The sequence below is a fragment of the Mytilus edulis genome, chromosome 9 (assembly GCF_963676685.1).
Source record: "Mytilus edulis chromosome 9, xbMytEdul2.2, whole genome shotgun sequence".
Taxonomy (NCBI): domain Eukaryota; kingdom Metazoa; phylum Mollusca; class Bivalvia; order Mytilida; family Mytilidae; genus Mytilus; species Mytilus edulis.
In genome coordinates, this window is record NC_092352.1 from 75,710,814 (window position 1) to 75,725,005 (window position 14,192).

At 32.0% G+C, this 14,192-nt stretch overlaps 1 protein-coding gene across 39 annotated transcripts in view; it reads right to left on the reverse strand.

Moving 5' to 3' along the window:
* LOC139489032 (PDZ and LIM domain protein 7-like) overlaps positions 1-10,746 on the reverse strand; it is a 46,593-nt gene extending 35,847 nt beyond the window's left edge. For 23 of the 39 annotated variants that reach the window (XM_071275130.1, XM_071275128.1, XM_071275118.1 and 20 more), the window contains exons 1-3: positions 10,519-10,738; positions 7,697-7,848; positions 837-872 (exon numbers count right to left, since the gene is read on the reverse strand). In XM_071275130.1, coding sequence (XP_071131231.1) covers positions 837-872; positions 7,697-7,848; positions 10,519-10,629 — 299 coding nt within the window. In that variant the 5' untranslated portion in view covers positions 10,630-10,738. Of the gene's footprint in view, positions 1-836; positions 873-7,696; positions 7,849-10,518 lie in introns of all 39 variants that reach the window. The other 16 variants (XM_071275117.1, XM_071275121.1, XM_071275120.1 and 13 more) reach the window with 2 other exon arrangements.
* Positions 10,747-14,192: the final 3,446 nt, after the last annotated feature.

Sequence of the window (14,192 nt, forward strand, 5' to 3'; positions counted from 1 at the left end):
AAGAATAATGCTTATTTGGGCCCTTTTTAGGCCCCTAATTCATAACTGTTGGAACCAAAACTCCCAAAATCAATCCCAACCTTTCTTTTGTGGTCATAAACCTTGTGTCAAAATTTCATAGATTTCTATTAACTTCAACTTAAGTTATAGTGCGAAAACCAAGAAAATGCTTATTTGGGCCCTTTTTGGCCCCTAATTCCTAAAATGTTGGGACCAAAACTCCCAAAATCAATCCCAACCTTCCTTTTGTGGTCATAAACCTTGTGTTTAAATTTCATAGATTTCTATTCACTTTTACTAAAGTTAGAGTGCGAAAACTAAAAGTATTCGGACGCAGGACGACGACGACGACGCCGACGCCGACGACGACGACGCCGACGCCAACGTGATAGCAATATACGACGAAAAATTTTTCAAATTTTGCGGTCGTATAAAAATCATACTATATAAAGTACAAATTAAATATACTTTTGTAATATTTACACTGAAAACTTCAGTGATGTTTCCATGGAAATGACATGAAGTGTTAACATTGTTGAACATGCCATTTTGTATTTCAAAATATTCAAGCTGAGCTAATTATAAAACTTAGACCTTCATTAAAACTGCCAACGAAAGATCAAAGTTTAAAAAAGGGTTATTTTGTAAACTTCTTACTAACAATACTGACATATGGCCGAAAAATTTTAATGAGTAGATAATCAAAACACCAAGGACCACTTGAAATTTCAGGTGGTTTTTTTGTGAGATTCTACTCTTTAATATTCTTTGGTTTAGTTAGTCTCTAAACAAAATGAGTTACTAAATATTCATTCACATTTCATTCATGTACTTACCCGATCAATTTATTTATACCTCTTTTATCTCGAATTCTTGAAAATAGATAATAAAAAGATGATGAAATTTCCTAATTTCTTACATTTTTGAAAGATTCATGCATTTACAGGAACAATAAATTGCCATAAACAATACCCTCATTGACATGCTGGTTTGACTAAAACACACTTAGTTTGAGTACAAATTATCTCCCTTTACCATCTTCACCTCCAATACATTGACATTTCTGAATTTCAATTAAAGGTCATGCAGCTGGACTCTCATTTTTTATGGAGTGATCCCGGACAAAACTTATATAGATATAGGAACATAGGAAGATGTGGTATGAGTGCCAATGAGACAACTCTCCATCCAAATAACAGTCAATATATTCAAACTCACTATTGATTGTTACATTTAGAGGACACTGACCGATAGAGGGAGCTGAATCATTCGAGTAAGGTGATCTCTTACTCAACAGTAGAAATCTGAAATTTTGCTATTTGCTCAATGTAGTCATGATACAGATATTAATGTCTCTCCTATTCTTGTATAACAATTACTGTGGAGAGAAACACTTGACTACAGATTTTTAACCGTAATTTTCTATAAATTCATTGTTTATAATTTTTTCTAAAACATTTTTTCTTATACAGTATGCATAGATTTAGAGAAGCTGTTTTCAATTTCTAATTTATTTGTTCTTCAACTTCTAATTAATTTGCCAATCCAAATGCTTTGATTTGAGTCCCACTAATATGAGTCCTGTGTGCTTACATCAGTCAACCCTTTACAATGAGCACTCTATCCCTTCGTAAATTTTACAGACGCCATCACGAGTTGGTTGACCGTTATGGAATAACCGTTTCACATATGATATCGGATATGTTCCTTACGTCGTAACTACAATCCCCTTCCCTTTCATGAATGTGACCTACCAAATTAGGCTATTTACCAGATTTGTAATCACATAAGCAACACGACAGGTGCCACATGTGGAGCAGGATCTGCTTACCCTTCTGGAGCACCTAGTTTTGGGTGGGGTTCGTGTTGTTTATTCTTTAGTTTTCTATGTTGTGTCACGTGTACTATTGTTTTTCTGTTTGTCTTTTTCATTTTTAGCCATGGCGTTGTCAGTTTGTTTTAGATTTATGAGTTTGACTGTCCCTTTGGTATCTTTTGTCCCTCTTCTATTTGTTTACTAGCATCATACTTCTTCCAGTAATTCAATTCTGAGGATGGTGACACCAATCAATTTATAAACTCCTCATAAAATAAGAGAAAAGAAAGAACTAAGTACCATTTGACCCATAGAGGCTGTTTATTTGAAAGGACTCTGTTATGCAACTGATACATTTAATGTTTGAGATGACAAATTGATACATGTGTACAAGAAACTAACAGGAATGACATGAAAAAGAAGATCTATAAGCATTCTCAAAGCAAAGTAACTGATAGATTCATTTTGTATATTGTATAAATTCTGTAAATACTGTCAGGGTCTCACTTTTTGCAATAAAAACTTAAGGATAAACATTTGGTTTATGTAGTTGTTTATTAAAAGTTTGAACAAACAGTCATTTGACAAAAAATTTAAAGAAAACTCTTTAAAGCTGATGACCATCTTGAAAAAAAGGACCTTTTGTATCACATTGTATCAACCTCCATATAGGGGGTTACATGTACCTGCATTGTGTGGGATTTCAGTTAACAGTATTTTTAAAAATAGTATTGCACATGTTAATTAATTGTCCTTAAAAATTTGCACAATTTTCGGACCTCAACCCTTAATCAAATTTTCACTATTTTCAAAACTGACATTTAATGTAAAGCTTCACCAAAATAATTTATTTCTCATAATCATGACCTGTGTATGTACACAAATCATTATTCAATGTTCACAAAATGAGAATTTTTATCATACCCTTTGTTGCTTAGGATTAGAGTTATCAGCGTTTGGCTTGTTTAATTTAAGTGTGTATTTTAAAAGCACTTTGTATGAAGTTTAAATTATATTAAACTTCCCTGCTGTGATTGAGGAATTCGTAGATCTGCTAGACACGTTATTCAACATCTTTTGTTGTATTAAAGTTCATATTTTGGTAACTGGTTTGTCTGTATACAAAGTCAAGTGTTCAATTCTGATACACATGTAAAGGGACTTGTAATACCAGAATTTCCAGCTGTGAAATGATTAGGTCTTAAATGCTGAAAAAAAGAACTCGACCCTACAGGTAGAAAAGGGCGGAAGTCGCAAAAACCTACCAGAAACCTTATAATATTAAGTAGGATTTTGATGGCCGTAGGGCCTGAATACATCATATGATCTGCATTGGATAAAGGTTTACATGTACATGTTTGAGACTTTGATTGACATTGGAACATTCAAATACTTAAAATTAAACAACCAACAATCAATCAATCAAATACCAAATAAATGATGACTTCTGATCTGTTTCGTAGGGTTCTTACTTTAATCTCAATTTTTAAACAGTAACTGTTCCCCCCAGGGTGACACCATTTTTTATTTTCTAAAGCATATTATGAAACCTGTCTTCTCAGCTATTAATTTTGCATATAGATTTTTCAATCCAAATATATGTTAACAGGTGTATTGATATTCCCATAAAATTGATTTCAATTTGATGCACAGCTCGTAAATTGTGCAATTGTACTGGAACCATAAAATACAGCAGTATAACATGTATAAGATGACGCATTATAACTGGATTCCTGTTCTGTCATTCCCTTGTTGCATAATGAATGATCACTTGAGTGAAAATTTACAGCAATATTAAATGTGCAGGGATACAAGGTGAACCACCCAACTAAGTGACAATTTGATAAAGTCCTCAATATTCAATACTACATGTATATATGGAATTGATTTACAACTTGAAATTGTCAATTATTATGATATATTTTATGGATTTTCTTCTTTCCAAGTGACCCCGCAAATACCTTTCTACAAACAGTTTACAATATCTTAGCCAGGGTGGAGTTTTAATTTGTGATGATTCATGAGTCTGTACAAAAACCTTATTATTTTCCATATCAAAAGATATCTGTTTAATGTACAATGAAACATGCACAGACACAGATTAAGTAGAACACTGACTCTGTTCAATACATTTAATTTTATCATTTATTTATTAAAATTTATCAGACTGTGCAATAAAAAAAATGTGCAAATATGAAAATTTAAAAAAAAATAAAAATCACATATTTTACTGTTATTGCAATGTACTTTTTTAAAAACACTATATAGGCATTTAGAAAACAAATTATATCTTATATTATTAAAAAAATAAACGTTGTTGTCCTTGAGAGTGTGTGGGAAAAGTATGCTAAAAGTTATTCAAATACGTAATACAAACAAGAATTAGAGATGTTTCCCTCAGGAAAGACAGGATCATAGCAAATAACAGTAACAGAATACATATGTAATACCATATGGTAATTGTATGTACAAATGTACAGCAAATGCATAACTGGGGGTAACTGGGGGTATCTGGGGTCAATTTCCTATTTATATTACCATGATTACCAAGAAAAAGACAAGAGAATACCAGAGCTGAAAATGCAATTTATAGTTCCAGAATTTGTCTGGCCACTGTATGATAACCAGATGTCTGACAGAAATTGCCTAATAATAACTCAGAGTTTTTATTAGTAATAATTTGCATGGATTTCATGGGTAAACTTGAACTATACTAAGAAATTAAACTTTTCACTGAAGTACAAATTTCTAATATGCTTGTATGCAAAATTTTTAAACCATGAAAACAGTGAGATGAAGCCCCCTCCTGTCTGTTAATGCAGTATTTTCACACTATGTTGAAGACCTATTGGTGGCTTTCATTTGTTTTTGCTCTTTGGTCGTATTGTTTTCTCTTTGAGAGATTCCCCATTTCAATTCTCAATTATATTCACAAATTCAACAACTGTATAATTTCCTATATCATTGAAAAGTTGCTACCAAGAATCAACAGCCTTTGAACCAGCTATTTTATTCTGACCAAAAGTCAGCTGACAATGAAATTTGAAGTCAGTATAACCAGCTGTTATATTGCCTCAAAACATTTAAACATTGTAGATTTCATTGTATAAGAATTCCATCAGGTAAAATTTGTTTGAATTATTGTCCATAATTAATACAAATTATTATATATATGTTGTTTTTACCTTGAGGTAATTATAAATATGGCATGCAGATAAGTGTATAGGTGAAGCCGATATAAGGAATATTATACATGTTTTATGTAATGTGTCATAACAAAAACAATTACAATAGTCCAATAGTGCTCTATACCTTCCTACTTTCTAAGGAAAACAAAATTTATCAAAATTAATATTGCTGATTCACGCTCCTTAAGTCAAGATTTTGATGGGGTTGTCTACTTTTTCAATTTATTTTCCTGATTGATGTACCAACTTATTTATCGACATAAAAGGACAGGTTTGGGATAAGCGCTTTACTAGGTCTATATTTTCACTAAAACATATATCTGATTACTACTTACTCACATGCAAAAACATAGCCTATCTACATTAAGCACTTGAAAATTAAGTAAAATCAATTTTTTTAAATTTATACTTGTATGTAATTGTTTTCTGCACTTTAATTCTAATTTGAGGTATTTTCCTGCCAAAAAGTTAAAAAAAGGATTTACAGCATCAACTGCATGTATTCAGAATGTTTACGTAAGATTATGAAAGTGTGAAAATAGATCTCAATCAGAAATAACATAAAATATGCAGATATATCTACCACTATCAGAAACATGTGCCAAGGAATGCCAAGCCAAAAGTCTAATTATCAGTTCTCTGGCAACAATTACATTCATTACAATGTGAAACATAACTGTTTAGTAAGAATCAGGAAAGACAATTTCAAGATTCTGGTCTGTTACATGTACATGTATTAGGGATTCATGGCAGAATTTTTTCAGATTCTGGAATCATGGCTGAATTATTTAAAATATGCAGCAACAGGCAACTGGTTACTGACTGACCCCCCTCATCTGCTTCCCTTAATCAAAACACAACAACACACATGTATTTCGTTTCTGATAATGGCAGTCAGATGGGTCCTGGTGCCAAATATTATGGCCTTCACAAACAGATAATCTACATGAGACAATACAAAAGTTCATTGACTTCCATGATTTAATGGCTAAGAAGGTCGAACTATAATTGACTACGTTGTAGTATGAGGATGAAAAGTAGAAAAGGGGTAACGTCAGGTGGAGAGAAATTCAATTTAACAGTACATGTTTTACATAAACAGTATGTCCCAGTCCCTCCTACACTTTGTTGAAAAGAGATGCAATTCATAATTCTTTATAGAAAAATAAGGAGCAGTGGTTTGAGTGCCAATAAGACATCTATCCACCAAAGTTAAATGAAGTGGATATAAGCTATAACAGGCAACCATACAGCCCTCAATAATGAGAAAAGCCCATACTTTGCTCATCATTAAAGGAATTTATATTATCTAGACATGTACAAATGTACATCCCCAGTTATCAAAACAAATTTCCCTGGTGGTCCATAAAGAAAATCTGATGGTCTTCACTTTTATTTCTATTGCATAGATACCAAAATTGTGTACATCATTTGCTAAATTTTGGTGGTTCTTTGTCAAATTCTGTCAATAGTCTCATATTATGGAAAAAAAAGCTATAAAAAGCTACAAGATCTTTATACTACATGTATTACGTAGGTGATGTATTTATCATTATGCCTATCCTAACAATCATTGTGACATTTTTTAAGACATACTTTCAAACAATTAAATATACATAATTAATTAAAACTATTTGTCTCTGAGAAATCTATGCATAATCTGCACCAAAATGTTGACTCAAAATCAGTACAACAATCCTTATATGATTTCATAATTAATACCGCTTGTTTATTTATTTGTATAATATTGTAACCTTTAATAGTTTCAATCCTATTCGTTAAATGTTTGTGGTTAAACCACATGTAATTCAAGAACTTAAATGACCTATGTACATGTATTGTAGTACAAATACAAGTCTGTCATAGTCTAAGTATGTCTGAAATTATACTGTGAAGTTAAATAAACAATACAGTATAAACAAGGTGATTTAGTTAAAATTCATTCATGATTTTTAACATTGCACTGAATTCTGATGATTGAAAATGATTCACTCTGTATATTCATAATAGGTTCATAAATGGAGATCAATTTATATAACATGAGAAGGTAGTAATTTTATAGGTACAGGGGCGGATCCAGCCATTTTAAAAAGGGGGGGGGTTCCAATTACATGTCCCCATTCAAATGCATTGATCGTCCAAAAAAAAGTTGGGGTTCAATAGTTAATTTTGTTGCATTCTGTTATGAAGTGTTGCATTTTAGCCATAACAGATACTTGTGATGGAAATTCAGATGACATCTATGAATTAATTATTTTAATTCACAATCCTCAAAATTTGATCGTTTGAAAATTTATTTTTCAGAAATGAAAAAAAAAGTTCTATGGTCGGGGGGGTTTTAACTAGGGTCGGTCAGGTTACTGGAACCACACATATATTTTTATTTGGCCTTACTGTGTTTTTGGTGTTTACACATGTATATTTTTACATAAATTTTAATATACAGTGTAAATTCTGCCAGTCTGAGTGACTAAATGACATGTTCATTGTTTATATAAAAAAAAGTACAATGAAAATAAACATGCTATACTAATCAAAAGGAATATAAATTTGAGTTTAAGGATTTGCTGCAATGTACTTAACATGGTGAACATTTACTCTACAAATTTTTGACTGACAATGATCATGATGTTGTAACGAAAGGTATACCAGAATTTTGACCTGACCAATTCTAATTTCAGAAGAACATTACCTCTGCAATAATAAATCTAATTTATTTCCACTATGGAGTATACTGTCCTGTGCCTCCTTGTGTCGGAGCACCTCTGTTTCTACACTTCCTATTTTTAGAATTATGTCCCCTTGTTGTAATCCACATTTAGCGGCTAAACTTCCAGCGTTAACCTGTTGAAAGAAACAAATGTTTAAAGGTCTATACATTGTTTAAAGTAACATGGACAATCAACACAGCTGGTCTATGAAGTAAAGCTCATGTTTTTATTATAGTTTAACCAAGTAAACTTAATCAAGTGTCTATTCTCAGTGTTCTTACATTTTCTTTTAACAATAACAAATTCGTGAAGTTAGGGATCTATAGCTAAACCATTATATTCCCAACTCATATTTTTATGTACTTCTGAATATAAAAATAAAAAGCTAGTTTTCACACCAAAATGTATGAATATAATTTTAAATTTGTCTGCTTTTAGTGCATACAAGTCATTTTGTTTCATATTTTCATCAAGTTATAAGTTGAAATATTATTTTGCTGTGGCAAAGAGGAGTAATATTGTGTTATGCATGTTATGAAGTAAATTCATATAAACTTAAAAGTAATTTGAATGTTTAATTGTAATTAATGCAAACAACTGCCAACTTGCATATTGCACTTTCTTTTTTTATAATAATTTTCAAAATAAAATGATTTTGTAAAAATTATATAGTACTTTTATAAAATTAATATCACAGGAATCCATAATGCATGTATTTGGACAATGGATTTTAAATCAAAATAAATGATTGAAATGTGATGCAGGGTGAAAAAGTAAGATCTACAATTTGAAAATGTTTTCCTCCGACTATGCCATGCATCTACAGCTACATTGTAATCATTAATAGAAAAATCAAAATGCATAATTATATGATTGACTAGTCTTCCCCATGTACATTGTAGTAATTAACAAGTCTTAGCTGTAGCATATGTTACAAATGAAAATATGATATAAGGGTTGCTAACTTTGCAGTTACAGTTGTAGGTTACAATCAGGTTAATTAGCCCCATAGCTTATTCATGTAACTTTATATAATATGAACTAACTAAAGATGCATTTAGCCACAACAAGAAATCAGTGTATGATATGATAATGGTTGAGAGACCTGCACTTGGGTTCAATCAGTTTAAACAGAGTAATCAAAGCAAACATTTTGGAAATCAATTGATACATATGTAACAAGATCCTTATGCATACATATATATATATGTACCCACACACAGTTAACCAACATGTACATGTGAATGCAAATGAATCAATTATAATTATTTAGGTAGATAAAAAATTATAGATGGAATGTATGAAATGTATGATATAACCAGGGTGGTTACAATGTAATTATGCATCTTCATTCTTGCTTCAATCAAATCAATCATTTATGTAATAAAAATAAACAATATGCTTTAATAATCAAGATCTCCGAATTAGTTAAAAAAGGATGCTGTATTAAATAAATATGAACGTTTTAATGTGACATTTCCCTTTTCCTTTTCATAATATAATGCATACATGTACATGTACGTTTGTACTTGTAACAGAATTTCAAGATCTGTCTTAGAGACCACTACATGTAATAACAGCATAATATATTTTTTTCTTAATATACATGTACATAATTAGTAAACTGACCCTTAGGAACAACTCATGGTCATAATGAAAAATTTTGAGGAGTGAGAGAAAGCAGTTCTATTAATAACTATTAGTTTCTTAAGAAGAACCTTTTAGTCACTTCTTCCTTTACTACAATGTAGCTTTATCTATTTCCATTTAACTGACATCATTGACACCTACATGTACATGTAGAACTAATCCCATTTTTCACCAGAACTTTAACAACTTTACATATTAACCACTGTTACGTACTTCCTGTGGTTTATATTGGATGACAAGTTTCCTAACTCTTTGGACAAATGTCTAATTAATTTCTTGATATCATTGGTACAGCTCATACATTTTTCTGAACATGCATGTTGCCTCCTTTTATCCCTATCATAGTAGTGCTTCATATCTAGCCTCAGCCATTTGATTAAATAGTAAGGTGGTTAGGTGCACTTGATTAAACAACTTAATTTACACTATGAGACAGGTCTACCTGATCAGCTCTAGAAGGTTATCAATCTTTAACCAGTGGATTTTGCATACTTGTCATCATCTTTTAGCTACATTGTATATAGACAATCAGATTATTACAGATTTGCTTGAAATTATACATGTATGCTCCTTTAATTTAATTCTTACAAAAGAATCCTGAAAAATAATTATAACAATAACCAGTAAGAAGATACAAAAAAAGCTTACCTACTTTTACCATGTTTACTTTAGATGTCCCTATACTCTTTGGGTTCGGTTAGGTTTTTTTAAGTTTAAGGGTTAGGGATAGAGTTAGGTCATTTAGGTATAGTAATAGACAAGAGTTATATTTTTACATAGCATTAGTTCTCTGAGCATTAGTTAAGACAAGTACCTAGCTCTATAAGGTTTTTGACATCTTAACTAACAGAATGTCCTTTCAAAAGTTGCTATCTTTGCTGATTTCATTTCATATTAAATTCTAAAATAGAACCTTACTCTAAAGAAATATTGATCTTTGAAAAGTTTAGTCATAAATCTGATAATTTAGAGATCCCAATTGATGATTCAGCCAGGATCTTTCTTTCGGCCTGGACCATTATATTCCTCTACAATGAACACATACAAGACCTCATAAAAAAAGATTGTATACTCTTTTTTTAAATAAAAAGGCCGTGTTTTCTAATCTTAAGTCTAACACCCAAATATGGACAGATTCAACTCTTGAACTTACCCGCTGAATCGACAACGGACTATGGAAATCCTTTCCTCCTTGCATACGAAATCCCCATGGTGTGCTAGGGTCCACTCGTTCTAATTTAGCCTCCAATGTCAAAACTGACATTTTGACTGGAATGTGCACGTTTATCCTTATCAATGAACTGTCAAAATTTACCTTGCCGAAAAATTTCCTGTTTGTCTATGCGCATACCGAGGCCTTCCGAAAGTGAGTAATACAACTAATAACCATTGAAACAAGATACCTAACAACGGTCCATAATATGTTGAATGCGATATCGATTTCGCAAGTTTTGCTAATTACTTCCAGAATATTGTGATATTCATAATTTGTTTTACTTGATTATATTTTTTTATACTGATGATAAAAATTCGTTTTACATTATTGGAAAACGGTTGCAAATTATTCTGATACGAGAGATCTATGATCCTCTACGCATTTGGTTATTTTTTTTTATCAAAAATACAGAAAGCTTGAAAAAGACTTTCCCCAAAAAGCTGAAAGATTGTGGATGTTCTTTCCGTAGAACCTTTGGATAACAAATTTATTTTTACATCAGTTAATCTAAATTAGAAAATTACAAAAAAAAATAAAAATAAAAACTTTACAACCAAATGGTGACATCCCATTAGTCCGACAACCATTATTCCGACATCCCATTACTCCGACAGCCCATTATTCCGACAGCCCATTACTCCGACAGCCCACTATTCCGACAGCCCATTACTCCGACAGCCCATTATTCCGACAATGCATCTGTCTTGTGTGTTTGGGAAAATTTTCTCTAAAAAGACCAACTCTGTTCTCTTTAATATTTGGGGTTGTCCGTTTTGATTCCAATCATTCTTTCCATGCGGGATATTTGTCTCATTATATTGGAGTTGAAACACATGCTTATTTCAACTGCTCAGTCGCAGACGACACAGACGACGACATCATACCATTATACGATCACTAAAAAAAAGTTTTGCGGTCGTATTAAGACAAATATGACGGACAAGAACATTTCGGCAACTTCTACTTAAATAGTCATGAGGAAAAGTGATATCGGGTCAGTGACTGTATATGACATAGAAATATAAAGTTAACGCAATTTGACTGGTTAGAAATCTAAGACAATGTGTGACATTCTGTGTTTTATGGCAAACGTGACACTTATTTTTCATTTAAAGATTGTGTTAAAAAAGAAAAATATTTAGATATCATTGATTTTAAGAAAGGTACTTCATATGTTAATTAAGAATCAGTGCTCACCCATTACATTAATTGAAAATGTCAGATACTCAAAAAATTGTATTGTACAGCTGATAAAGTTGAGGATGAGCGTCATTTTTCATTCGAATGCTCACTTCATAATAATTTGAGTGAGGAACTCTTTTAGCATATATCTAGTACATGTCAGAATTTTAAAAAGATAAATAAATCTTCGATGTTTAATAACACAAGAAAACTTTACTATTAATGGGAAAAAATGATGATTACATTGTTAGTTCTTTTGAATTATGTAGTGCATGTCTTGATAAGGACTGTTATTTGATATCAATGTGTTAGTTGAGTTTTTTTTCCATTTTGTTTTGGCTCCGATTGTGACTGAGGCGTATGGTGCTATAAAGATAATTATATCATAATAGTATTGTAAAGTCTTAATGTTGACCCAATCATTATACCGCCGCTTCGAAAAAGTGGGGGTATACTATTTTGCCTCTGTCTGTCCGTCCAACCGTCCATCCGCCAGTCAGTCAGTCAGTTCATCCGTCCGTCCCATGAATATTTTCGTTGCATTTTTTTTATGAACTACAATACAAGGATTTCTGAAAGGTTTATTGAAGTCGGCTGATATCGTGTGATGCGTTTTCAGATTCATTGTCAACAACTTCCTGTTTACCGAACACTTTTCACATGACAGCCAAGTTAAAAATGTTCGTCACATCGTTCTCAGGAACTACAATACAATGATTTCTGAAATTTGGTTTCAATGTTTATACATGTCAGCTATACTGTATGATGCTTTTTCAGAGACATAACGAAATTTTTGAGCGGGGGAATCATCAGTAGCTCGCACTATCACTGGTTGTTCTTGATTTATATGCTCTTTATAGACCCTTTAATTTGGAAAATGAAATATTCTATTCTGTTCTATTTTATATACAGATTTCGAATTGAGTATATAGAAAGTATTCGAACTACCTAAGCCTTATTTTATATATACGGAGTTATTTTTTAAAATATGTTATTACATATTTAAAAGTAATAATACAGACAGACAAATTTTATTTGACCCTAATACCCTGATACTTGACTTGATAAGTGTCGGACTTATGGGTTGTCGGAGTATTGGGCTGTCGGAGCAATGGGTTGTCGGAGCAATGGGTTGTCGGACTATTGGGTTGTCGGACCAATGGGCTGTCGGACTAATGGGCTGTCGGAATAATGGTGTGTAACCCAACCAAATATACTTAGGCCTATATAATGTATATACTGTAAAGCAGTTTACTATCTTGTTGCATTCGTATAGAAATGAACGGTTTGCATGTCCCAGGCTAAAAATGGATAAAGAGATGAAAAGATTACTAACATGGTAAGAAGATGACCGAAATCTCATAAGGTCAACATTCGTAATTCTTGAAATTATTGACATATAGCTGTTAATCCCTGTGATGATTTCCTTTCTTGTGGAGAGTTGTCTCATTGGAAATCATGCCGCATCTTCTTTTTATATATTTACTACCACATTTGTTGTAAAATGAACACACTAAGTGTACTATTTCTATATACATATAATGATCGTAAATGGTCAGAGAAAACAAAACAAAACAAAACAAACTTGAAGCCCATGTGTTGACTGGCAACAGTACACAGTCATGTTTCTAATTTCAAAGATCTAGATTGTAAACTGAAAGACAAGTGGATTACACAAAATTGGTACCGCCTTCGACAAAACATATTCGCTAGCCAAGGGTGGATCGTAACCTTTGGCTTGCGAAGATGTCGACAAAACTGTAATGTCAAATTTACTAAGTTCCCAATAGCTTCATCTCAAACGATACAATTTCCTTTAATATATTTAATGCGTTCAAACTTCAATAGTCAGAAATGAAATCCAATTGAAAGCATAAAACGATTGTAATCTTATAAGCTGTGTTTTATATCAAATATAAGTATAAGGGCACTTTACAAAACAGATGTCGATTTCCCATATCAGGTAAGTTGGGTGTCACCAGATGAAGTTACTGAAAATTATATAGATTACGATGGGGCCGATGCGTAAGAAGATCGCTGAATTTATTCTCTTGAACAACGTAAAAAAAGCATTTTATCCTTCCATTTTTCTAACCATAAACATATAAATATCATGAATTGTCTAAACAATTGCTTTTTGCTTAACGCCCAATTGCAAATATTTCATGAATGTTGCGGACGGTAAAATGTCTACAACATTTAATAACGTAGGAGGGAAATGGCTAGAGGATGTATTGCAGAATGAAAGAAATTCAATTGTTCAAAGAAACATAGTGGTGATAAAGTTTATTCTTGCACCAGCCCAGTAAGGAAAGAGTAGAACAAATTTCACATAAACCGGGTTATAGGGAAATAAATAGATCATAGGAAAACACATCCCGTGATTGGAACATAGCCTACTAGTAGTAAAGAGGAAACATACATGAATG